The 26,638-nt window shown below is 56.6% G+C and overlaps 1 protein-coding gene across 5 annotated transcripts; it reads left to right on the top strand.

The window, feature by feature from the left end:
* The first annotated feature begins 510 nt into the window (after positions 1-510).
* ASS1 (argininosuccinate synthase 1) lies at positions 511-26,638 on the top strand. Of its 5 annotated transcripts, none has more exons than XM_050981043.1 (15): positions 511-639; positions 2,980-3,091; positions 3,532-3,600; positions 3,833-4,021; positions 5,969-6,025; positions 6,460-6,534; positions 9,402-9,472; positions 9,849-9,879; positions 13,581-13,671; positions 15,466-15,550; positions 16,567-16,631; positions 20,406-20,537; positions 24,160-24,316; positions 25,771-25,836; positions 26,321-26,638. In XM_050981043.1, exons 2-15 carry the CDS (start codon positions 2,984-2,986, stop codon positions 26,373-26,375), a joined length of 1,251 nt encoding a protein of 416 aa, XP_050837000.1. In that variant the 5' UTR covers positions 511-639; positions 2,980-2,983; the 3' UTR covers positions 26,376-26,638. The 5 variants fall into 5 exon arrangements, with proteins under 5 accessions (XP_050837000.1, XP_018773254.2, XP_018773250.2 ...); XM_018917709.3 differs by lacking the exon at positions 511-639 and adding an exon at positions 1,532-1,623; XM_018917705.3 differs by lacking the exon at positions 511-639 and adding an exon at positions 1,809-1,927.

Below are 26,638 nucleotides of genomic sequence, written 5' to 3'. Positions count from 1 at the left end.
GAGCTGGCTCTTGCTGCACCTGTCTGAAATTCCCCTAAAAATCTCTGTCCTTTGGGATGAGGCTTTCCTGTTCTCCATAGCCAGGCCTGCTGTGGGTCTGGGGTGCTCTGGGGATGTGTGAGGGGGGAATGCTGAGTTTGGCCCCATGGACAGCCCTCTGCCCTGTCCCCTCCTGCCCACCCTGGCTCCTGCGTTGCCTCCTGATGAAGGTTCAAATAAATCAAACCTTCCCCTCCTTGCTGGTCCAGGGAGGAAAGTCAGGTGCTGCAGAGCACCATTTCTCCTCTGCTCCCATTTTCCTCAGGGGCAAGTGGCTCCATGGAGTCCCAAGAGGGGATGACACCCATGGGTGCTCTGTGGAGGTTGCTGAGGAGGTCAGAGCAGGGGGGCAGCTGTGGCAGCACCCAGAGCAGCCATGCAGGAGATGGGGCTGGGCAGTGCTTCCATCCCGGCCCAGGGGCAGCTTCTCGTGTTCTGCGGGGCAGGAGGAGCTCAGGGCCTCTCCCGGGACGGTGCCCAAGGGGGGACTGTCCTGCGGCGGCTCCGCCTGCCTGAGCCCGGTACAAAGGAGCAGCAGGAGGGGGAGGATGCTCCAGGCACCAGAGCAGAGCACCGAGGGCAGCAGGACACCGGGAGCGCGTGAGTGCGGGCACGGCACGGGGGGAGAGGGGAGAGAGGGGTTTTTCCTTGGGGGATGTCCCCTCATCGTGTCTGTCCCATTTCCACCCACCCAGGGGTGTCCCCCACCCCTGGGTGCTGGAGCAGGGCAGAGGGGTGCCAGCCCCTTCCCGGTGCGGTCAAGCCCTTCCTAGCTCAGTTTGGGGTGGGCAGGGAGTTTCCAAGTGAGTTCCAGTTCCCTGAGAGTCCTCTTGGGCACCTCAGGGAGGGGAGCTGGGACCTCAGCCGGTACCTCCTCGTGCCCTCTCTGCTCTGAGGATTTTGGGGGCAGGATGGGACTTTCAGGAGGTGGAGGAATGGTGCTGAAGAAAACCCCAGCGCCAGTAAGCACATGCCTCTGCTGCTGGAAAGGCAGTCACTGTCTCTCCTGTCTGCCTTTGCCCCTGTGCTTGCCCCTCCTGCCTGTCCCAGCCTCTCCTGCCTGCTCCATCCCAGCCCACAGGCAGCAGCCTGGCTGGCAAACACAGTTCCTCTCTTCACCAAAGTTTCAGCCTTTTTGTTCCCCTCCCTCTTTCTGTTTATTTCTTGGTTTTAAAACTGAAAGCGTGGTGTTCCTACGGCGTAGGGCAGCCCCAGCCTCTCCAGCAGCAAAATCCCTGCCCCAACTCACACGGAAATTGCTACGGAATAGTAATGAGGGCTGAGAAAGTCCCGCCGCGTTCCCTTCGCCAAGCTTTGTTTGCTCTGATTTATTGCCACCGAACGTTCAAACTTCGGGGCTCTCCCTTCCTGGGCAGGCAGATTTGGCACGAACCCTGTTTCCCGAGCTGGCAGCGCTGCTGGTCCCACCCCGTTTCTGGGATGCAGGATGCGTCTCCAGGACAAAGTGCCCCCAGCCCCCTCGGGCATTGCGACATTGGGACGCGTCTGAGCAGGCAAAAGTTGGAGGCATTTCCCGATCGTCCTGCTGGGCCACTGGGAGAGCGAGTGTGCCTGCTCTCGGAGGTGCTTACTCAGGCTGGCAACCTCAACAGCGATGTTGGTGGTCACAGCGGGGTTGAGTTTGGGACCAAAGGAGGGAAGTTGTCTCTAAAGGAGCCGCAGGAGCAGCGTCAGGGTTGGGCTGGGCCGTTTTGGGAACTGCGCCTGCCTTCCTGTAAATGCCCCGCTGAGGAAGGGACGCCTGGAGCTCGCTGGGCAGGGACCCAGCTTGGCACAGGGAAATGCTGCTTGCACAAGCCTGGGCACCAGGAGCAGCCTGCGTGCCAGCCCGACGGGCACGGGCAGGCTCGGGGAGCCGCGGGGAAGGGTACGGGCTGCCAGACCCCTTTGTTCCTCAGCAAGGAGCCGGCGGAAGCGAGGCAGAGCTGCCTGTGGCTGGCTCCGAGCCTTACCCGTGGGATGCTGGCTCTGCAGCACCGGGGCGCTGGGCACACCCCGGCATCACCGCATCCCTGGGGGAGCTGCTGGGTGGGCCAGCCCCGAGCGGCAGGCACGGCCCGGAGCGGCCTGCAGGAGCAGGATTGGGCTGACTTGGCAGCAGCAGCAGTGTGAAAGTTGCTCAGGACAGAGCTTGGCCGGCTCCACGTCCACCTCCCCCGGCCAAGGGTCAGCTGGCATCGCCTCTTCGTGGGGCCCTGGGATTCACAGCCTGGCCTGGGGACTGCAGGGACAGTCCAGAGCCCCTTCCTGCCCGGGAGCCCCAGCCCTGCCCTGAGATTCTGGCTGCTGCATCCTTCACCGTCCCCTGTTGTTGGCTGAATTCCTCGGTATCCTTGGCTGGAGGGTGAGGGGTGCTGAATCCCCATGCAGGTGTTTGGTGCTGGCAGAAAACACTGCAGCACAATTAGAACAAATGCTCTGTAAGCATTAATTAGACTTGGGGCTGGGCTGGGCTCTAGGGGATGCTGCCAAGCCCCCCAGCCCTGCAGCCATTGCTGTCCTGATGGGCATAGGGGGCTGAGCCAGTGGCAGCTCTGCAGACGGGCAGGACATGCTGGGCTGTGCCTCTGTCACTGTGCCTGAGCTCCCCAGCATTGCAGGGCACGTGCAGAGCGTGGGGCAGGCTGTGCTGGGGCTGCCAGCATGGAGAAAAGTAAGAGCAAAACCACCCTCCAGGGTGCCCTTGGCTCCTCTGTTGTCTAGGTACATCAGGGTGCACAGGCAGGGTGTCCTCCCTGGCTGAGAGCCACAACCTGGTCATGGTCACAGTGCTGGGGCTTTTCCTCTTGCCCCCAGCCCTGCCCCGGCTCCCTGCAACCTGGGAGGGCTCTTGCTTCAGCTGATCCTTCCTGATGCCATGGCTGATGGCTGCAGTAAGGGCAGGAGCTTCATGACCCCCTTTTTTCTTTGCTTTGGCAGCACCATGGCTCAGTGCAAGGGCACAGTGGTCCTGGCCTACAGCGGGGGCCTCGACACCTCCTGCATCCTGGTGTGGCTGAAGGAGCAGGGCTACGATGTTATCGCCTACCTGGTGAGCTCTGGGCTGTCCCTCGGGTTAGGGGTGCAGGGGGTGCTGGGCCATTGGTCTGGGGGGGCTTGGGTGAGCAATGGGGGTCCTGCCGTGTGTGTGTGCTGTGTGACCCTGCCCACACTGGTTAACCATGGCCCAGCTCACTGCTGCTCTGCTGAGCTGCCAGTCCTGTGTGGCACAACTTGTCCCTGCCAGCTAATGACCCTCTGCTAATGAAGGCAGGGAATCAGGGCAGAGCCAAGGGGCCTGGCAGAGGGAGGCATGGCTCTGAGATGTCACCTCAGGGGTGGAACTCCGCTCCTGCCCATCCTGGGTGTCCTCAAGCCCAGCCACCATGGACTTGCCATGCCACGCACGATGCCCTGTGCCAAACTGGGCTTGCTCTGGGTTTTGTGGTCTTGTTTCACACTGAGTCTTTTTTTCTTTTCACTCCTTTCCAGGCTAACATTGGGCAGAAGGAAGATTTTGAGGCAGCACGAAAGAAAGCACTGGCACTGGGGGCAAAGAAGGTAACAGTGTCCCTGCCCTTGCTCCCCACCATGGGGGTGAGCTTTGGGGTCTCACTACCCCAGAGAGGGGATTGTGCCAATGGGAAATCCCTTCTCGAGAGGGTTTGCCCCAAAGCATTTTAGCAGCGTTTAGGAAAAGAGAGGCAAAGAGATTTTTTGCACTCTTCCTAAAACTGCAAAGGAGTGGGTTTCCCCTGCAGCAACCTTTCCGTCAGGGTCCCTCTGCTGGCAGGTTTACATCGAGGACGTCAGCAGGGAGTTCGTGGAGAGCTTCATCTGGCCGGCAGTGCAGGCCAACGCGCTCTACGAGGATCGGTACCTGCTGGGCACGGCCCTGGCACGGCCCTGCATCGCCCGCGGGCTCGTGGGCATCGCCCAGCAGGAGCGAGCCCCGTACATCGCCCACGGGGCCACGGGCAAGGTGAGCGGGGACACGGGCACTGGGCAGGGATGGCTCGAGGTGCTCGGATGGGGAAGCTGCTCAGTGTGCAGGGGGTGCCAGGAGGGGTGCTTTGGGCGGACTGTGCAAAACTCAGCCGTGTTTCAACACTTCCCCCTCGCTTCTGGGATTTCTGTGCCCAATTTCGGTTCCGTCTCGCTGTTGGGAAGGCTGGAGTCAGAGCTCTGGGTCCGCAAGGATTTCAAAATGCTGAGGCTGCCCGGGCCAGGAGCCGGCTGAGACTGAGCCAGCACAACCCGGCGTGGAATTGGGCGACCTGGAATTGGCCTGACTGTCCCAGGCTCTGTCCCTACTCTTGTCCCCAATTCTGGCTCTCCTGGTCCCTGTTCCTGTCCCTATCCCGGCTGTGCCGCTCCCTATGCCGGTTGTTCCTGTCCCTGTCCCCATTCCTGTCCCTATCCCGGTTGTTCCTGTCCCTGTCCCCATTCCTGTCCCTATCCCGGTTGTGCCGGTCCCTGTCCCCGTTCCTGTCCCTATCCCGGTTGTGACGGTCCCTATCTGGGTTGTTCCTGTCCCCGTCCTCGCTGGCCGCAGGGAGGACATTTTGCCGCTAGAGGCAGCCAGAGACCGTGGAAAAGGGATGCTCGGGGCCAGCCCGGTCCTGGAGAGGGGGAATCTCCCTCGGGGACCGTAGTGGGGACGTGGGACCTGCGAGACGTGACCGTGGGTCACCCCCGGCACCTCCAGCAGCTGCCCCGTCCGGGGCTGGGACACCTGGGGCAGGTGAGGGCTCAGAGGGTGAGCCCAGGACCTGCCGGGTGCCGCCTTCTCCTCTTCCTACACCCCCTGCCTTGGGCTAAGGCCAGGTCCTTAGGGTCCCCGGGGATCCCTTAGGGTCCCCGGGGGGATCGCAATGGGTGTGGCGGTCCCCACGGTGGGGACCGTGCTAGAAAGAGGATGTTCAATGCAGCCAGGAGACTGCAGAGGGACTTGCCAGCACCCAGGAGATGGGGCAGAGGGGCAGCTGGGGGGACACATGACCAGAATTGCTCTCTCTCCTGCTGCAATCGGGTCCCTGCACCCCTTTCTGTCCATCCTATCCATCCCCAGCACGCTTTGCTTGAAATCTCCGGCTCAGAGATGCCCTGGATTAACACACCCCCAAGGCCACGGTGTCCCCTCTGCCCCCAGGTACCACCAGCCATCCCTGCTGGCAGGGGCACCCTCGGTGGCTGCACTCCCCAAGCCATTAAGCCGCGGGCACGGACAGGGACTGACTGACTGCCGGTAACCCGAGCCGGCTGCGGAGCCCTAAATGGGACCATCTGCAGAGAGCCCGCTGCCGAGCAGATGGACGAGCCCCGGGCCGGGAGGGACATGAGTGCTCTGCTGGATGTGTGTAATAGTCCTGTGGGAATGCCCAGCCCGGTGTAAATGTATCCTGCAGGCCCCCGGCAGGGAAGTGGGGGTCCTTACACCCCTCGGTGAGGGTGGAAAATAGGTTTCAGTGAGTGCTATTCCCTTGGAAGTGCCCGTAATTCCCAGCCTTCCTGCTGCTCCTTGCTCCTTCCCAGATACCTGGACTCATTAGTGGGATCTAATCAGCAAGGGACAATTAAGGTAAAGGGAGGTTTGGAGCTATTTAATTATGAGTTTCTGCATCCCTCTGCTCAGTGTTGTCTTACCCCCACCTTGCCCTCTTCCTTCTTTGTCCTTTGATGTCTTTGGGGGAAAAAATACCCAAATCTGGTTTGAACACACATCAGGAGCTATAGGAAAGGTGGTTTGGGTTCCAAAATTGGGGCAGAGGATCCTTGCCCTCTGTGTCCAAGGTGGTTTCCAACACCACCAGGGGAGCTGTGACTGGAGCCAAGCAGTGTGTGTGTGTGTGTGTGTGTGTGTATGTGTTTGTGTGTGGTCACACCCTGGGCTGGGGTAACCCCTCAGAACCTCCCTTCCCTGTTTCAGGGCAATGACCAGGTTCGGTTTGAGCTCAGCTGCTATGCCCTGTGTCCCAAGATCAAGGTAAGGCACCCAAAACCATCCCCTGCCTCCCCAGTGCCAGGCTCCTGGCCCTCTGCAGCTGCTGGGAATTCTGTTTTAACACCGATGCAAACGGCCCTGCCTCACTTTAACAAGCCACCAGCTGCACTCTGCGACGTTTTGGCATTTCAGGGGGCTGTAATGATCCTTAATTGACCTATTTTTACCCCAAACACCACGAGGCCACAGAGGAGACAGTACCAAGGCAGCTGCTGGATAATCGATGCTGCCTGTTTCCCTTTGCATTCAGTGCCTGGTTAGGGTTGGGGTTTGGTTTACTCCCACCTTGTGCTGGGAGATTAAATTTCAGCTGGGGGAGCAGCACCCTGTGGGTCTTGGCTCCCAGGGGCAGAGGGGGCCCAGGGGCTACAAGAGGGCAGGAGGCTTCTCATCTCCTGCTCCTGCCCTCCTGCCAGGTTGTTGCACCGTGGAGGCTGCCTGAGTTTTACCAGCGCTTTCCTGGACGCCGTGAGCTGATGGATTATGCCAAGGTAGGAGCTGGTGTGGGGTAGCCACAAGATGCCCAGGGCAGCAAAAGGTGCTCAGAGTGGCTGTGAAAGCTCAGGGTAGCCATGGGATTCTTGGAGTGACCATGGGATGCTCGGGGTCACCACAGGGTGCTTACCAGACTTGGCAGGTGACAGCAGCACACCCTGCACTACATCCCTGCAGCACCACTCAGGAGCCTCCTGGTCAGAGTTTCCCCCACCCCCCTTTCCTCTATTTCTTTTTCTCCTTCCTTTCTAAAAGCCCCATAATTACCTGGCTATTAATTGTAACCCTCTTTCCAAGGAAACGGGTCCCAGCTCCCTGACTTTTGTAACAGACAAAGCAAATACATTCACCTTTGTTGTCCCTTCCTTTTTGAAGTACAGGTTACAATAAAACATATTAGAAGTTTTGCATCAGGTTTTTATGTGCCCACCAGGGTACCTTTCTTTTTTAGTGACTTCATGGAAATGCTTGACAACTCAGCTCAATCAATCAAAAGGGAAAAGTCAGCTCTGTGCATAAACCAGAAAATTGCTTCAGTTTTTAAATAGCTGCCACCGAGGCTGCCTGGGTAATCTCAGGGAAGGAAAGGTGTGGAGCTGGAGGGATGTGGCGTGGGGTGAGGAGCCCTCTGAGCCCATTAGGGCTGCCAGGAGAGCGTGGTGTGTTGAGGATTGTGTTTGCCATCTGCTGCTGTATTATGAAGGGGAGAGTTTACGAGAGCTTTCCATATGTTGCCAAACAAATTGTCAAATAGGGGAGTTATTAAGAGCGCCACGGTTTTATTGTATGGAAAATGGAACATGTGTTTTGGGGTTGGGGGTTTTGTTTGGTTGTGGGGATTGTTTTGTTTGTTTGGGAAGGCGGGGGAAAGGGAAATGAAATGGGTTGGGGCCCCACTCCAAGAGCAAAAGGTTGTGGGGTGAGGGTTTAAGTACTTTTCAGTCTTTGGTTATCTGTTACCAAAAAAAAGGTGGTTTCTCTTCTTTCTCATCCTGAGGAGAGGCAGATGCATGGCCAGGTCCTTTGAGCACAGCTGTGTGCTCACCTTGGTGCTGGGGGAATTGGAAAATGATTATGTTTGGGGCTCCAGGGAAAGTGAGTCTCTGTTTCACTGTGGCACAGCTCTTTCCATGGGTTTGCTGCCCAGGGGCTGAAGCCAGCCTTGCTCTGGCAGCAAATCTGTGCCAGTGGCTCCTTCATTCCCACACACCTTCATGAGAACAGCCAAACTCTCCTGGGTGCTGCTCCAGGAATAGCCTGGCCACAGGTGCAGAACAGGTGAAGCTGGGAACAAAATCCCTCTTTGGTCCTGGCACCCTGCAAAGGCTGCCTTGGCTCTGTAGATATTTGGTCTGGACTTGGAGGATCCTCTTTGAAATGGGGTGAGGATGGGTCGGGGAGCACTGGCTTCCCCAGCTGCCAGGAGAGGGCTGGCTGAGGGCACAAGCCAGCTCAAGATCACTGCTCATTCAGGTCTGGAAGATGGATTTGTACACCCCAGGTGAGGTGGGTGTGCCAGTGCTGGGTCTCCTCTCACAAATACAGAGGAAATGGCCTTAAGTTGTGCTGGAGAAGATCTAGATTGGATAATGGGGTGTCTCAGCAGGCCCTATGCTGGAATTGTGGTGGGGAAGCAGCAAATCAGAACCCATGACCCTGAGGCCACATCCCCCCAGGAGCAGGCCTGAGTCAGTCCCTCTACAACATTAGGAGATCCCAGAATCTTGTTCCCACCTCAGGTGATGGTTTGAGGACTGTGATGCAGCAACCATGAGCATTTCCTTCCCCTGTTCCTGGCAAAACAAGAAATGTCCCCTCAGCCTCTTCTCCTCTGTCCCCAGCTGAGCTCTTCACTGAGTCCCTGCTGTGGTGACACTGAAGTGCCAGAGCTGCCCAGCAGTGCCCGGGCTGTACAGACACATCAAGGCTCAGTGGGAGCCACTGTCCCCATCCCTGTCTTCCCATGGCCACCCCACAGCCAGCACATTGTGACTCAGTGTCCCTGGAGGGTGGGTGATATCCCCCTGGCTCCAGTTTCAGCCTGCTGCCGTCACCTCTCCCGCTAATTCCCCCACGTATTCACCTCCTTTTCACAGGCAATTTCCCCCATTGAACTGTCAGTGGATAAATGGCACGCTGGTGACCTCGTTAGGGAGCTGGGCTTGGTGCTGCACGTCCTGCTGGCCAGGCAGCTGCTGTGGGGCCACACGTCCCTGGGCACAGTGTGCTTGAGGTGCCCTGGGCACTGAGCCTGCTTGGGCTGTGCCTGCTTCCCCATGGGTTTGCACGAGGCTGTGAGGATGTGCTGCTGTCCCCTCCTGACAGAGCATTTGTCCTCTGTAGGTTCTAGAGCTTCCTGTGGGTTTGGGGACTCAGATCCTGGTGTCACCTCCCCTTGCTGAGAAGCCTGGCTGGGGGAATCACAGAATCATGGAACACCTTGAGTTGCAAGGGACCCACTGGGTCATTGAGTTCAGCTCGTGGCCCTGCAAAGAACACCCCAACAATCCCACCACACACCTGAGAGCATCATTGCACCATCCTGGCCCTGGAGCTGGGAAAAGCAGACATCATCTGTGCTGGTGTCCCCATCTCTGGGGTTCACTGGGTGATCTGGGGCCCCTCCTCAGCCTGTGGCAGGGCTGGGATGGCTGTTCTCCCCCCACCCAGCCACACTGTGTCCCTGATGTCCCTGTTGAGGTGGCCCTTGTGGTGGGAGCTGATGGGTCAGGGACGTGGGAGTGCACCTCACTCTGTGCTGCCCTGCTGGTCATGGTTTGTGCCTTTGTGCTTTTGGGGCTGATCCTGCTGGGAGCCAACACCAATGAGGGCTGGCTTACCCCCACTGTCCCTTTCTTGGCAGAAACATGGGATCCCAGTGCCTGTGACACCTCAGACACCCTGGAGCATGGATGAGAACCTAATGCACATCAGGTGAGGAGCTGGGCAGGTGGGGAGCTTCTGTGAGGTGAATACCTGGGATCTGGAGCCCCAGTCTCCTCCAACCCACATGTCCAGAGCAATCCTTTGCACATCCATTGCCCCTGCTGCCCCACCACATGCTGACCAGGAGTGACACCAAATCCTCCATCCCCCCTTTCTCTCTAGTTGTCCACATTCCACGTGGCAGCATTCCTCTCCTGGACTCTCCTTAGCCCAGCTCTCCTTTCAGGGTTGCTGCTAAAATACTCTGTGTACTTATGTCCATCCTCATGGGGTGGGTGGGAGCGGGGATCTCATCCCAGTGGATTTTGGGGTTGCAAGTTACAGGTGCTGCAGTGACCCCTCTCTCCTTCCCTGCCTGCTGCAGCTACGAAGCCGGGATCCTGGAGAACCCCAAGGTAATCGATCACGGCAGCCACGGGGCCGGGGGCGTCTCGTGTCTTTGCAGCCTAATTGGAAATTTCACGGCGGGGCCGCCCGTGTGTGCGGGGAGGCTCCGCCGCCGCCCCCGGCACGTTCATTGCCGCCAGCTTGAATAGGGGAAGGGACTGTCTCAGGGTGACACCGGAGGGGACAGTGTCGCGGGCAGCCTTAAAGGAGCAGTTAGACGCGGTGCTGGTGACAGTCAGAGCTGGTGGCGGGTGGCAGAGGTTCGGGGTGTCCCCTGCTTCTCGCCCGGCGCTCCTCGCTTTGCCATCCCGCTCCCATGGGGGTGCGGGGTAAAACCTCCCGTTGGGTGGGTGGTGGTGTTGGAGATCCTGTGGGAGCCCATGGGGCCACCAGCTCTGGCCACCAGCAGGGACCTGGGGCAGGGCTCCGCCGGTGACAGCGCCACATCTCCGGCCGCTGCGAGCCGTGCCCGCGATCCTGCCGGCGCCGCCTGCGCCGTTCACGCTCCAGCGGGTCACCGGCCGGGCCGCTATTTAAACTATCTATTTAAACTATCCATCAGGCCTAATTAGACAGCCCGGGGAGAGGAGGGGAAGGCAGGCGCAGAGGGAGCGGAGTCGCTGGAGCTCCGTGCCCGCAGCCGGCTCCCGCAGCGGGGCTGACGCGTGCCTGCGGCGGGGTGGGAGGAAGAGGAAGGTGAAGATGGGGAGGGGTCCCGTTCCTCCTCTGGTGCCCTCCAGAGGGGTGCCTGTGGGTCAGAGCCGGGTTCCCGTGGGGTCTCGCCCCGCGGAGAGTGGTTGGCACAGGGATGGGCGTTCACGGCTTTAGCTGAAGGTGGCACGGGCCTGACCCGCTCCCGTCCCGAGCCAGCCCGCCGCGCCCAGCGCCTCTCCTCTGTCCCGCTCTCCCCAGCTCTGCCGAGCCCCTTCCCTTCCCAAACGGGGCTGAGCAGTGCCCTGACCCCATCCGGAGCATCCCCTGCTCGGGCACCTCACCCTGTGACAGTGCTGGGGGTGGCTTCCTGGAGCGCGGTGTCACTGCTGTCCCTGTCGCTGCTGTCCCCTGCCCAGCCCGCGAAGGGGTGCTGGGCACAAGGTGGCCCTGGCAAGATCTAGGGTGCCAGGCACGGCGGGCTCCCCTCCCCAAACCCCCGGGACCTGCCAAACGCAGGGATTTGAAAGCAGATGGTTGAGCTATTTTCTGCCTCTGTGAGGCCCGATTGAAGGGCAATGAGGCAGCTAATGTGGAGAAAGATAGAAATTTACTTGCTTTAACTTCATATGGCACTCTGAAAGAGTTCATTCAGTCCCGGGCACAACAATATCAGCCGGATGAATAAACCATTTGCGGCATCGATAGCTCTGCATCATGGTTTACTTCATGGACCATTTGCTTCCAATTTCTTCTCTTCTTGCCCCGTTTTTCTTGCTTCTTTCTTCCCCCCTCCCTCTCTCACTTTCCACACACTCTTCCCTTTTTTTCCCCCTTTTTTTCCCCCCTTTTTTTCCCTCTCTTCCCTTTAAAGATGACATTGCAGGACTAGCCCCCCTGCAGGGAGGGATAAATAGAAGGCATTGATACACTGCAACAAACTATTTGTCATTTGAACTGTGCTTTTAGGAGAGAGAATAAAAAGAGGACAGACTCACACCGTAATGATGGAATGCAAGCCAAATGTCACTTTTATTTCTATTTAGTTATTTTATTTAATAGGGGTTTTCATAGTTGGCTCGGAAAATTGGAAACTACCTGACTTTGACTTCCAATGTTTAGTAAAGAGTTTTTAATACTTTCCGGTCTTTTTTCTCCCACCCTCCTCCACCTTTTCCTTTTGAACTCAAAGTTTTTCATCATCTCTCACAGGTTCATCTAGTTAATAAGTGTGATCAGGGCTAGGAAAGGCCAGACGATGTAAAATTGAAATCCACAGCCCGTGTAATCTGTGCGTGGGTGCACGGGGGAGATGTGCCTGCCTGCCAGTGCCCGTCCCTGAAAACGAGGGAAAGGGACAAAAATGACATTAAGTGGGAACTGAGGAGGGGTTTGCTGCAGTGAGTGCTCGGGTAGCTCTGTCTGTATTCCCAGGACTGGTGTTGGGATGTGCACCCCGAGGTTTGGGGTGAGGCAAGAGGTCCCCCGCAGTGTGGAGGGTGGGGTGGGGATCCCTTGCAGCTCTGTGGGGCTCCCTCAGGTGCTGGCAGTAGTTCAGCAAATATAAATGCATTTGGACAAAAATAAATAGAAGTTTTTGCTAAAATTCTTGTTGCCAGTCTGGAAAAATTTTAGATGAAAACTTCTGCCATAGAGAAATTACTTTTCCATTTAAAAAGCTTAAATTTTTTTAAAGCAATCACTTTTGGTTGGGTTATTTGGGGCTTTTTTCCCCCTAACTTGCTTTATGCCTTATCATTTTTTTCCTTGATGGAATGCAAGGGAAGGGAGGAAAATTGACATTTAAATGTCCATTCCATCCCAAACTCTTTCATTATTTGATTAAGTGAGCAGAATTGTGCTTAAAAAAGGAAAAGAGGAACAGGGAGAGCGTGGGACAGGCATTGGGTGGTTGGGTGCAGGCAGGGCCTCCCTGCCCAGAGATACCCAGAGCTCCAGCTCTGTCCGGCTGGGTTTGGTGTGGAAATGCCAGTTTGCCACCTTTAAAAGGGTGCTTGACTCTCCATGGTGCTGCATTGCCTTGGCTGCTCTGTGCCTCCATTCCCCCTCCACCTCCTGGAGCTGTGGCTGGGTGGGGAGTCCCTCTGGAGGCAGGAGTTTACAAACACAGATTTGAAAGTATTTTGGGGTCATCCTGTGCAGTCGCATCATGGGTGAGTGCTGAGGGGCCATGTGAAATTGCAAAGCATTTGTTCTCCGGGACGGAAAGCTTTTTTATATTACATTTCCCACCCCCCCCCTCCCCCCCCTCCCCTTCTGGCACGCACTTCAATTGCAGCAATTCACCATCGGCACCCGAGCCTCCGCTGGCCTGGCTCTGATGGAGATAAGATGCCTCTTCCCTATAAATCTCAGAGAGGAAAAAAAAAAAAAATATACATAAAGGTTGATGTGCTCTGAAATGGGTTTTTGCTTTGCTGCTCTATTTTCCCCCGTGTGTATTAACCCCGGGGACACCATGAAAGAGCCGGTGTGCTGGGAGCACCTGCTGGGGTCAGGCCTCCTCATCAGTTTTTTCGGTCAGTGCCGAATGAGCCCGGCCGCGGTGTGGGGACGTGCGGGGCCCGCCCGCTCGCTGCCAGCGTCCTGCTTTTCCCTGCCTGACTTGCTTCTCCTCAGCCATCCCGCCTCCAGCTGTGGGGGCGTTGGAGGAAAAGATGAGATCAAGTTGAGGGGAAAAATTGGCTGATTCTGCCAACCCCTTTGTTCCCGGGGCCCTCGGTAAGCGTCGGTGCCGTGCTCGTCCTGTGCTTTGGGATGGGGGATGCACCTTTGGGATGGGGATATGCTTTGGGATGGGGGATACCCCCCTGGGATGGGAGATGTGCTTTGGGATGGGGGATACCCCCCTGGGATGGGAGATGTGCTTTGGGATGGGGGATACCCCCCTGGGATGGGAGATGTGCTTTGGGATGGGGGATACCCCCCTGGGATGGTATGAGCTTTGGGATGGGGGATGCACTCGGGGTTGGGGCTGCCAGCAGTGTTGGCCATGGCAATGCCACTGACTGTCCCTCTTCTCTCCCTCTCCCTGCAGAACCAGGCTCCTCCCGGGCTCTACACCAAGACCTGTGATCCAGCCAACTCTCCTGACACCCCAGATGTGCTGGAGATTGAGTTTGAGAGGGGTAAGAGCCTCCTTGCTGCCAGACCCTTGTCCCTGGGCCCCCAGGCCCCACTTCCCAGCTGGGACTGGGACTCCTGGGCAGATGGGTGGCCCTGACTCTGACACTGGGGCTGAGGATGGTGCCTGCAGCACACCAGGGCCCTTTGAGGTGTGCAGAGGGTCTGTTCAGATCTCAGGGGCTTTCTGGGCCCCCCGAGAGTGGAAAGGGCTCTTGAGCTTCCTCACCTGCCATCAGGGCACAGTGGGCACAGGATCCCCTCTCCTGCAAGTGGCTCTGAGGGCATGCAGGTGATGCTGGCCAGGTAACAGCTGGGGAGCTGCTCAGCAGGATTTGGCTGGTGATGCCATCACGAAGGAGACAGGGATGCTCCATTGCATACCTGGGGACACACGGCAGGCCCAGACAGCACTGAGCAGGACACTGGGCAACATCTCCCCCTCTGCCAGCCACGGCCATCCCTGTGCCACCACCCATCCTGGCAGCAGTGGCGAGCCCGGCACAGGCTGGGGGGAGACCCTGCTGAGAGGGGACACCCCCTCCCCACCGCCAGCCTCCCTGCTCCATTATAATGTTCCCCCGGCAAGGAGCAGCCCCCCCTCCCGGCAGCCCATTCAGCCCCTAGTTAATTTATTTGAAGTTTTAATCTAATTATTAACTATTTCAAAGGCTAAGCAGCTTTCAGCAACAACAGCCCCGACAACGTCGGCTCTTCGCCGAGCGGACCCCGGCCAATATCCCGGCGGAGGATGAGGAGAGAAAGAGCCGGGGCGAGGGGAGGGCGCGGGGTGGGGGGGCCCACGCCGAGAAGCAGCTTAAGGTTCATTATTGCCGCGAGTTTACATTTAATAGCAATTTACAACTGAGTTTATAAACCCCTGGAAAATAGGGGGTTTAAGGGGGGGGCAGTGGGGGGGAGCTGACAGCCCCCGTCACTAGACAGGGCTCTTGCGGGCGCCTATATAATAAAGACTAGAAAGGGAGGCATTGAGGCTGATTGGCAACTGATAGTGCGTTAAATGGTAATGAGGAGGGCAGATGGAGGGGGGATTAGCCTCCAACTCCGCACCGCTTTTCTTTGTGGGCTCCGCAGCCCCCTTGTCAGCTTCCTAATACATTTATTGCTCATTTCACACCGCTAAAGAAAAATGCCTCTTTCTATTCAGCATCCCCCCCCCCAACCATCACCACCACCACCCCGCTCTGCTTTGCTCCTGCCCGGTGCCCTTAAAAAAAAGAAAAAAAAAACCCAAAAATGAAGGAGGGGGGAAAGAAAGAAAAGGTGCAATAATTAATTCATGGCGGGGAGCACCCCGCAGCGGGGTGCGTGTGCGTGCGTGTGCGAGCAGCCGTGCCCCGGGGTGGGGGTCCCCCCCAGACACCCCCCCATGCTGGAGAGGGGAGGAGGGGGGGGCACACATTTGTCACTCTGTCCCCCCTCCCCGGCAAGGGCTGGTGGGACAGAAGGTGCTGCGCCGTAAGACAATTGCGGAGCGTGAAATTCAATTAGTTAAGGGCCTGGTTGCAATTTCACAGGCCCTAAAAAAAAAGAGAGGGAGGAGAGAGAGGAAAAGGAGGGGGTGACGTTTTTATGGCCTTTTTTATTTATTTATTTCGCTCCTCTCCCGAGGTGGGTCCCCCTCCCCTCGCCTCCCCCTCGCACCAGCTTGGATATGCCTTTTTAAGAAGTTATTTAGAGTTCATATCTGTCACATCTATTTAACGCCCACGGGATGATGTTCCGGGGGGATCCTGACACTGGCTGATCCTGCCCATCCTCTCTCCCCGCCTCTGCAGGTGTCCCAGTGAAGGTCACCAACACTGGGGACGGAGCCACTCGTTCCTCGGCGCTGGAGCTCTTTGTGTACCTGAACGACATCGCGTGAGTGCCACCCTGTCCGGCCAGCAGAGGGGACAAGGGCAGCGTCCCCAGGGCACCCAGCGCAGGGGTGGGAGCAGGATGCTCACAGCAGACACGTCCTGGTGAGCCCAGGGATGGTGGCCAGCCATGGTGCCAGCTGTGCCATAAATGCCAGCAAGCAGAGCTGGGCACCAAGGCCAGGAGCACAAGGGTATAAATACCTCGGGGTTTTGCTCACTGGGCCTGAGGAGGGTTAAAAAGTCCTCTGAGCATTCTCTGGGCTGCCTGTGTGCCCCAGCTGCCCTGCCCACTGCAGGGCACCCTTTACTAGCTCAGTCCTGGACCCTCTGCTCTCACATCTTGCCTTTCCCTGTCTCCCTGAGAGGGCTCAGTGTCCTTTTTGTGTGGAGAGTTGACTTTTTGGGGGAATGGAGACCTGCTGGCCAGGTTCATTGCCCTTTCCTATTCCTGTCTCTACAGCAGCAGCTCCTCTGGGGTTTTCTTTCCATGTGCCACCTCATGCCTGGTTTCTGCTGCTGCTGGCACAGAGTTTTCCCAAAAATACAGCAGGAGTTTTCCCAAAAATACAGCAGCACCCATGAGGGCACCCACAAGGGCACCCACTCCTCCTAAGTGCCACCCGGTCCCTGGCCATCCTCCTCTGTGCCTTTATCCTCCTGGTGGTGAATGGGAATGAACTTCTCCACTTCGTTCACTTTTTAAATGGTTAATAAGTGTTTTTTTTCCGAAAAGTTCTTTGGGAATACAGCTGTGCCATGCCCTGTCTCCTTGCCCAGTTTCTTCCCCAGTGGCCAAAGTTCCATGGCTGCCTGCAGTACTGGTGGTCCCAGTGACAAGTGAGAGACTGGTGGAGAGAAAAATCCATTTCCTTGTCACCTGCCTTATCCTTGTCCCTGCTGCTGGTCAGTAGTGCTGCCCAGAGGCTGCCCTGCTGTCATTTGGGGTTTTTCCCCATTGTCCACCCCCCTGACCCACCTGTGGGGCTGGGACTGCTGCAACCTCCCTTCTCCTCACAGGGGCAAGCACGGGGTTGGGCGCATCGACATCGTGGAGAACCGCTTCGTTGGGATGAAGTCCAGAGGTGAGAGCACTGCCCTGAAAAGACAAAAATATGGGAAAGCCATGGTGGGTGCTCAGTAATCCTGGGGAGCTCTTGCTCAGGTCACACCAGCAGCCCTCAGCCTTTCCCTGCCCATCAGCTTTGGCAGAGATTTCCCCATGACAGGGACTCCTTGCTGCTCTCTAATGACAGCAGCTGCCACTGCTGGCACCAGCCTGGGGGTCCCAGTGCCCCCAGGTGAGACCTGTCCCCACAGCAAACACACCAGGCTCTAGCTTTTGTGGGGATATGCTCATGGAAGGTCCTGGATGGTGCCAGACTCTCCAATACCTGTGCAAACCACAGGAAGCTGATGCAAATTACTGCTTTGATTTTTTTTTTTTTTTTAAAAAGAAAATATTTGATTTATCCACATATTTTTGAGTCCATGTCTCCTAATATTGATCTTCCATTGGGATCAATTTCAATGGAAACCTCTGGAGGCAGCAAGCTGCCCTAGGCAAAACTAAGTAAGGAGGTGGTTCAGCATCATTTCCCAACTCCTTGTTCCAACTCTTTTGTTTTAAATCTCATTAATACTTTATTAGATGCTTCCTTTCTTTAAACTTGCCCTCTGTGAAGGACAACAGCAAATATTTTGGGAAGACTAAGCCTGCAGTGTTCCTCCCCACCACAGGGCAAGAAAAAAAACCCAAATTATTTGATCTGAGTTTGAATAATCAAATTAAACCCAAAAGAAGCAAGGAAAAAACCCCGACCCGCACTCGCCAGCCTGTGCATTTGCATTCAAAATGCTGAGTAATTTGTCAAAATCTACTTTATTTTTTTTAAGAGCCACTGACATGCTCTAGTGACCCTTCCAGCATTTAATAATTTCTCCAAACCCCATTTAACTGTCACGTCTGTCTCCTGTGTGACACCGCCGAGCGATCGCTGCGCGCTCCTGCGCCGGGGGACCGGGGGGTCTGGGCCAGCCCTGCAGGGAGGAGACCCTGGGGTGGCTCCCCGTGGGGATGAGACCTTGGGGAAGCCTCCCCCTTTGCTTTGAGCAGGATCCTGCCCCTGGTTGGCTTTTTGGGATGGAGAGAAACCTCCCCTAAACGTGCTCTGCAGGAGAGAGGGAGAGTGGGATGGGAACAGGCCAGAACAGGAGGGGGCTGTGGGCACCTGCTCTCCTCCAGGGTTTTGGAGCTCAGGGTGTGACCCCACCGCTGCCTGGAGCGTTTTGGACCCCAAATGGATTTAGGATCAGTAGTGTAGGAGATGGGAACTGGGCTTGGAGGAGACAATCCTTTAAACCCCAGCAGGGTGAGGTTGCCCCACAGGTTTGGGGTTCTGCAGGGGAAACTGAGGCACGGGCAGCAGCATGGCCAGAGCCTTCCTTGTGGTGGAGGTGGCAGTGAAGGCGCCTCCTCTTCCTCATCTCCCAGTCCCAGGAAGTCAGAGAAGAGGAAAAATTCATTTGCATTGATTTTTACTAAGCTCCTAATTGGACTTCATTAAGGCCTAATGGGCGAGGGGCACACGGAACCTTTCAAGCCCAATTAACTGGGGTTTGCCCTGTTTGTTTTAGTGGCAGGAGGTGGCTAATTACAGGGTGCCAGGGTCGGGGGGCACGGCTGGGCTGGGGGGCACGGCCCTGCCTCTGCCTCCCGCTCACATCCTCATTATCAAATTATCTTTTTAACTCCAAAGGGGGGCTAATTAAGTGAAGTAAATGAAATCAGTGGGGAGGAAGAGGGAAGGAGGGGGATGGCTGCTGCCAAAAGCCGAGTGCTGCTGGTGGCTGGAGCTTTTCCTCCCCTTGGCTCCTTCATTTTTCCTCCTCTGGATGAGCTGAGCTGATGGATGAGGAGAGTGGAAAAGCCCTTCCCTGCAATGAGCACCTACCAGGCCAAACTCGGCCTGATGGCTCAGCCTCAGCCCCGGAGCAAGGATGGAAATTTGGGCAGCATTTTCCCGTGGGCACAGCACCACCCTGCCCTTCCCCTCGGGAAGGCAGCACATCCCTTCCTGTCCCAGGGATGACGTCGGGAGTGACAGCCTGCACTCAGCACAGCGGAATTGCTCGGATGGAGGTGAAGTGACAGCCGAGGTTACAAATTAGAAAATTTTAAGTAGAGGCAGCTGTCTCCTTCGCTGCCTCCCTCCATGTCCCCCCTGCTCCGGTCCCCCCTTCCTTAGCAGTAATTATGGGGTGATTGAAGCATCGTTGGGCTGCAGTGCTGACACCTCTGTCTTTTTCCTGTAAACATGGGGAGAGGAAAATAGACACTTGGAGATTGTGGAGTGTCACTTTGAAGGTGTCTCTTGTCTCCTCGGCAGAGGCTGGAGAGTGGTTGTCAGCTGCCCTCCCCTCTGCCCCAGCTGACACGCTCTGGTCCTGTCTCCCAACACCCCCAGAGTGGCAGGAGGTGGGGGTCAAGGCATGTACCCAAACCTTCAGCCCAAACTGGCTTTTACAGCCCCTATGGGGAAGGAGAGGGAATATTAATTGTGATTATATTAATTGTGTTAGTGATGGGCTCAGCTCCACATTCGGGGCTGGAGGGGTCACAGAGCACCTCCCTGTCACTGCTGAGCCCGTGGGGACAGCTGGGGTTTGGTGTTAATTTGGCTGTCTGCTCCCACATCCTGAGGGAATGGATGTTTGGTGGGCACCTGAGCTGCCCCAGAGACTGGGCTGCACCATCACTGGGATGGGTGGAGAGGAGGGGTTGGTTCTCCTTTGGGACAGACAGACTCTCATCCTGTACGATGCTGAAATCATGGGCACTGCTTGGGATGAGGTGATGGAAGAGCCCTGGGCTGCTGCCCTTGTGGCTCCTGTTGTGTCTGTGGGACTGTGGCCACACTGGCACAGGATGTGAGCCTGTGTCACTCTCCAGGGCACTGAGAGAGCAGAGCCTGGTGAAGCTCTGAGCCCTGTGGGCTCCCCTCAGCCTCTCTTGGGGCTGCGGCTGGTTGGGGACACATCCCCTTCAGTGGGACTTTGTGCCCTTTGCCACTCCCATGACTGCACCACAGCAGATACCCAGCACTGGGAAGGGACCATTGCTGCAGGCAGGCAGGGGACAGGGACACGCTGCTGGAGCAGCCCTGGCTGTGGACAGCTCACAGCCTTCCCCATCACGTACTCACTGCCAGACCAGCTCAGCATTTCCCCACAGCATTTCCACCTGCATCCCCCACGGACGGGAGAACCGCCTGGCCGCGCTCGTATTTAAACACCCCGCACAAAACAAGCCTTGAACGGCTAGAACAAAGGAGCAGCACACCAAAATAATTAAACATCCTCCATCCCCAGGCCTTGTGCGATGGGGGGACAGCAGGGAGGGACAGGGGGGGCGCTGCCAGCCCCAAGGAGGTTGCCCTGGCAGCCCCCAGGTAGCCTCGTTGCCTCTCGGCAGCCGCGGGGAGAGGAGGGCACTGCGGGCCCCGCGCTCCCCATGCCTGTGCCCCGCTCGTTCTGCTAATTACAGGTTTTCAGCTGCAGACCGTTGGGCACGGATGGGTGGGGGGGATCGGTTCCCAAACCCTGTCATTTAGCCTCGTCAGAGTGCCTCTTCAAAGAGGGGAATCTAGAAATTTTCTCCGCAAGGTGCGGAGTGGACTGTCTCGGCCCCAGCATGAATATAATGACAGATGCATTTTACAGCGAGCTGAGACTGAATGCGCTCGACCACGGCTCCTTCTGTCAGCCAAGTCATTATTTTTTGTCATTTACTGACAGTTTTGGTCTCATTCGTTTCTCTCTCTTTTTCTGCTTTTCCCCCTGCCTGGAAAAATGGCTAGGTATCTATGAGACCCCAGCAGGAACGATCCTATACCATGCACATTTAGATATCGAGGCCTTCACCATGGACCGGGAAGTGAGGAAAATCAAGCAGGGGCTCTCCTTGAAATTCTCAGAGCTGGTGTACAACGGTAGGTGCAGTCCAGTCCTGCCACAGCAGCACCCTCCCAGCCTTCCTCCTCATCCTTGCTGCTGGAGCTTGCAGGTCCCATTGGTGGCAAAATCAAGGTGGGGGTTTTGAGGCTGCTCCTGGGGAGAAAGGTGGGTTTGGGCTGAGCAAAACCCCACACTGTGCCTGCATTCCTGCCCAAGGAGCTCTGTGCCTCTTTGGGAGGCAATGTCATATTCCACGTGGGCTTGCTCATGGGATCTCTCCCAGCCCAGTGCCACCACTTCATCCCAACCATCACATTTGGATATAATTCACCATCCTTTTGTCCCCTCTCGTGTCACCTTTCCCCAGCTCTCACCTCCAACCCCTTCCACCTCTGTCTTTGCCTCATGCCCACTGGGACAGGGGGCACCCAAACTTTAAACTTCAAACCCTGCCATGGCATTTGGAGCTGGAGAGCTGTCCCTGTGCTCTGGCAGTGTGGCAGAGGGGACTCTCTCTGGAGGATGGAGGGTCCTGGCTGTGCTATGTGGTGCACAGCCCACACAGGGGCACTGCGGGTTGGGGCTCTCGCTCTGGGACAGGACGGCGCTGACTGGAGAGGGCTGGGAGCCATGAGGAACAAGGGGAGAGTGGCTCACCCGGCAGTGAAGGACAGCAGTGAAGCCCTGTGTCCTCCCTCCTGTGCGGCAGCCACAGCCCCAGACCGCGGGCTGAGTTTGGAGGGGGTCACAGCTCAGAGTTTCCCCTGTGCCACAGGAGCAGCTCCCTGTCCTGACACCCCGGGAGGAGAACCAGCCCTGCCCTGGGGGCTGCTCCACGGATCCACCCGGCCCAGGCTCTGGAGCTAAGCTGAAGGAAGTAGGATTAGCCCAGAATGCCCTAGGCAGGCTCAACACCCACTGCCCACGCCTGGGTGCTCGGCTCAGAGCTGTCGCCCCTGGAGACCCCACTCCAGGAGATTCCTGCCCCATGGCCAGACATTTGTCACTCACAGGTCCTGATTTCTCAGCCTCCCAGCTCCTTCTCCCATCGCTTTTCAGGTCTGGGATGATTCCTGTGTGGTTTTCAATGGGAAGATTCTCTGAAATAACCTGATTTAGGGAGCTCAGGCTTTGGGCAGCAGCAGATCAGTAGGACTGGGTCAGGCTTTTCTCCCCTGCAGCTTCTGTGCCAGTGCTTGTCATGTTCCCCTCCAAGGACATTCCCTCTTGCATCTTCCTCAGCAACTGGCATTTAATGCCTGAGCCCCTTTGCTGCTTAAATCACATTTTAGGGCCCTGACAGGGGCTGGGGGAGCCTTTGTCACCTTCCTCTTGGATCACAGCCCCTGCCCTCATTCATTCTCCAGCGTCACTCTTGCCTCTGGCCATTTTTATTAGACTTTGACCTGGTCTGTCTTTCTTTTGACTTTTTTTTTTTTTTTGGTAGTTCAGGCTTAAACCTGTTTGTCTGTTTATTCCTAACCACTGGCTTGTTGTGCAGCCACCAGGTTAAAAAGCCACTCAGGGAATCATGATTTAAATTTTCCCTCCCCATGTCTGCCAGGCAGGGGCTGCTGGTTTCCCTGGCTCCACGTGTTGAATCCCCAGAGATTCCCAGCTTGGTCCTAGACTTCCCTGCCAGCCAATCCTGAATCCAAGGAACAACCCCAGCAGGGTGCAAGAAGCACCCGTGGGTCCCCGTGCCCGAGGCCAGGCTTTCAAGCTCACCTTCCTTTAACACCTCATTATTGCAGCTAGTCCCGTTTTTAGGAGAATTAGTGTTTATCTTCCCCCTGTTCCTATTGATCCCATTGTGGAGGGGCGGCTTTGAAGGCAGTTCCCTCCTTCCCAGGTGCGGAAATGCCATTGTCCCCCTGCCTGCGCCGTGATTAGGGCAGGATGGTGGGAAGGTCATTAAGGGGGATCGCTTCCAGTGTCTGCAGTGGGGGGTCGGGAGGGGGGGATGCTTCCTCCCACCTGGAGCTGTCAGAGTCAGGATTTAAGCAGCTGGTTATTATTTTAGTGTGTCTGGGGTTTATTTTTACAGGGATTTTTACATCAAGCCTGCTATTTGAAGAGTTGTACTTGGAGGGTGGGTACCAAAAAAAAGGAGTGTATTTTCCTGGAGCTGGGGTTGCTACTGGCGTGGCAGTGCTGATTTTAGGGAAGGGATCCCCAAACCCCCCTGCCATGCTGGGGTGGGGCAGTTGAGGGGGGTCAGTTCAGGCAGGTGGGTTTGGTGGTGAGGGGTGCAGGACCACGGTGCTGTGCCTTGGAGCAGGGCCACACAGACCCCGGGGACAAGGCTGCAGGATACAGCCCTGCTCAGGGGCTGCTGAGGCCAAACGACAAAAGAAAATATTTGTTTCTTTAATGGTTTCGGCCCCAGAGCCCAGCTGGGAAGGGAAAGGTGAGAGGGCACCGGTGTGAGATGGGAGAGATAAAACCAGGCCATGACTGGGGGGCAGTGAATGGGCTCTTTCTTTCTCCACCTCTATCTCCTTCTACATCTCCCAGGCTTTATTCTGGGTCTCCCAGGACTCCCTGGTTAATAACCCTGCTTAGGGACAGGAGGGGTGTGGGGGTGGCAGGCAGGGCACGGCCCCTCCATGCACCTGCAGTGCCACCAGCCACTCCCCCAGGAGGTGTTTTGGGGGCCAGGGTGTGACTGCACATCACCCCAACACCCAGCCTGGGCTTCGGCTCAGGGCATTTGGGCTGCCAGGGGCTGCTGTCCCCCCTGGAGCCGGCAGGAGGAGGCTGGCCGGGCTTGGATGGAGTTTTCTGGGGTGCCAGCACTGCTTCCCTGTGTGCCACCAGCTCCTCGTGCTGGGATCACAGTGGGGACAAGTCAAACTTCCCCAGAGAGGCAGCAGGGACAAGCTGAGCCTCGCTGACCTTGGGGGGCTGGGAAGGTGGAGAGCCCACCTGGGGCTGCTGAGACTCCTGTGCCCCAAAGCACAGCCCAGGCTGTGTGAGCTGGGGGGAGCACTCTGCTCTGCATCCCTCTGGGATGGGAATGGGAGCAGCTGGGGTGACAGCCCCACTGGGACCCCCAGTGCTGAGGGGGTTTCCCTTCCCAGAGCTGCTGGGGGCTGAGGTGCTCCTGTGGGGCTGCATCCCCCTGAGCACAGTCCACAGGCTCATGTTGGCTCTTTGGGCAGACCCCTACTCTGCCCATCCCAGGGGAGAATGGCTTATCCCTTTCTTGGGGGGCTGGGGGCTGATCCCCCCCCATTTCTGTCCATCTGCCTGTCTCCACCTGGCCTTCCCAAGACAGTGGTGTTTGAGTGGCAATTTCTTATCTACTTAACAAACCTTTTCATTTGCATGATCACCCCTGCCCAGCAGAGCTGGAACAAGGATGGCCCCATGGCCTGTTTCTAGTTTGTTCCATCCTCTTCTGCCATCCTGAGGGCCACCAAGGAGAAGGGAAACACCTGAGTTCTCCATCCCTCATGGCTCATCCTGTGTGTCCCAGCATCTCATTTCCTCACCCAGTCCTGCAGTCACATCCCTTCCTCTGGAAATTACCCAGGCTCTGCCTTGTAAGGCTTAACCTGGGGACCACCCTAGGCTGCCCTGGGGTATCACCTGGAATCCGGGGCCCCCCTGGCCTTCCCCAAGCCTCTTGTTGACCCCATCTCGTGTCCTCAGGCTTCTGGCACAGCCCTGAGTGTGAGTTCCTGCGGGAGTGCATCGGGCGCTCGCAGGAGCCCGTGGTGGGCACCGTGCGCCTCTCTGTCTTCAAGGGCCACGTCTACATCCTGGGCAGGGAGTCCCCACGGTCCCTCTACAACGAGGAGCTGGTGAGGTGAGTGGGGCAGGGTGGGCAGGAGTGGTGACAGTGGTCACCCCATCCCATCCCCATCCCATCCCCATCCCATCCCCATCCCATCCCCATCCCATCCCCATCCCATCCCCATCCCATCCCATCCCATCCCCAGTGGCACAGGTGACACCATGGGCCCAGCCCAGCATCCAGCTGAAGCATGAGCCATGTTTCAAGTCAATATTGGTTTTTTTCCCCTCTGGCTTCTCCCTTTTTCTTCGTGTTGTTTTCTCGCTTGCTCGCTCCCCCCTCAGCCCTCCCTCAACTCCTTTCAATCTCTCTAAACACTTTATAAGCCATAAATACACCCGAATGAGTTTAGATCAGTCGGAGTCAAATTATCTTCTCTCTTTCTCTTCTCTGGCTTTTTTTCCCCCCTTCCCTCCCCCTCAAAATCAACAGCTCCTAATAATCCGTCCCAACCCTTCATTATGCTTTGCACTCTCACTTGGAGAGATTAAATGAATAAAGTATTAAAATAAAAAAAAAGAAAAAAAAAAGAGGGAAGAAAAAAAAGGAGGATGGAGGGGGGTGGGACGGAGGAAAAAGAGAGAGGGAGAGAAAAGCAGGGGCACTTATTCTCCCTGCGTCTCCAACCATTTTCCTTTTCTTTTTGATTTCTACATCGCTGGTTTGAAAGCCTTTGAGTGACGGCGTCACAGGAACCCGAGAGAAAGCTGTGAGAGGCAGAGCTGTGTGGAAATGCCTCTGCACAGTAGGTAGAAAGTAACGTAATTATAGAGCAGGTCAGAACCACTCGAATGAGCAAAAATAAAAGCACAGAGGTTTTTCTGTAGCCCGTCAGGGGAGGTAAAATCGTTGTAAACTCTTTTTTTTTTTTCTTTTTTTTTCTTCTTTATTTCCCTCCACTTCCTGCTTTAAGGTTTGTGGTTTCTGGGAAATGAGCCGTGTGTTTTGGGGATGTAGGAAAGTGTTGGAGCTGGGATTCAGTGGGTGGCTGCTGCCTTGGGAAAGGGGATGTGCTCAGTGTTGCACCGAGGAATCACTGTCAGGTCCATAAACCCCCACACCAGTGTGGGGCTGTCCCTTCCTGCCTGGAGTCCTGTTTGTGCCTGGGTCAGTGTCTCCTGCCCAGGATCCCAAACCTGGAGGATTGCTCTGGGACAGGGTGAACATCCCTGGGCAGTGCCAGGGGAGGAAGATTGAGGATGGAAGGATGATGATGGACGTGAATGACCAAGGAGGGAATTTTGGGGCTGTGTCCCTGGCAGGGCCCGTGCAGCCTGGCCATGGCTGAGCCCTGTGCCCCTTCCCCAGGGATGGGCAGGGACCCTGACCAGAGCCCCCCGCAGCCACCAGTGGATGAGAGGGGAGAGCAGCCAGCTCTGGGCTCCCCCACACCTTCTCCCTTGCCAAAGGGCAGCCCTGGTTCCCCTGGGAGTCCCAGGGCAGTGACAGTGCCCTTCTCTCCACAGCATGAACGTGCAAGGGGACTACGAGCCCGCCGACGCCACCGGCTTCATCAACATCAACTCCCTCAGGTCTGCGGGGTCCAGTTGGACCCTCCCCAGCACCCCGGGGCTCCCCCCTGTCCTCACTCAGGCTCTGGGGGTGAACCCCCTTTGCAAGCTCCCCCTGAGCGGTGGGGTGCCACCAGCCCCGCCAGTACCAGCCCTGTTTAATTGCAGCCTTCCCCAGCACAGCCAGCCTCGTTATTTTACTTATTTCTCAGCCCCCTCCCAACTCCAGGGCTGTAAAACAAGCCGCATTTACATAATGAGCTCTTAATTTTTCCTTTCCTGTTAACTGCTTTGTTCTCCCCGATGCTCCGTGTCCCCCCGACTCCTCTAAGATTAATTACATTATCTCGTGGGGGGGAAAAAAAAATAATTAAACTGTACAGGCCTTAACAAACGCCTGCTCTTCACGCCCCCTCATTCTGCTTAAATTAATTGAAAGGAAATGTGTGTTCTCACTGTTAATTTACAATTAATTTTTTTTTTTTTTTCAAATCCCGGTTTCCAGGCTGAAGGAATATCATCGTCTCCAGAGCAAGGTCACCGTAAAGCAGGATGAATAGCAATCAATCGCACGCGAGCCTCCCGCTCCCCTTTCTAATTTCTCCAAGAAGTAGCACTAATTGTGGTGGCAATTGGTAATTGTAACTCGTCTCCCTGGAGCGGAGCGGCGGCGGAGGTGACGGCTTTGTTACGGGGCTGCAAGTGAAATGCAATCTGGGAGGGGGTAAAAAAAGAGGTTTGTCCATCGGAGGAGAAGTGGGGAAAGAAATAAACCCCAGCCACGCGCGGGGTCCGGCATTGAGAGCCGGGCTTTATTGCTTTA

Source organism: Serinus canaria, chromosome 17 (assembly GCF_022539315.1).
Source record: "Serinus canaria isolate serCan28SL12 chromosome 17, serCan2020, whole genome shotgun sequence".
NCBI lineage: Eukaryota > Metazoa > Chordata > Aves > Passeriformes > Fringillidae > Serinus > Serinus canaria.
The sequence above is the reverse complement of the archived record's forward strand: the minus strand, read 5'-3'. Positions and strand labels throughout refer to the sequence as shown.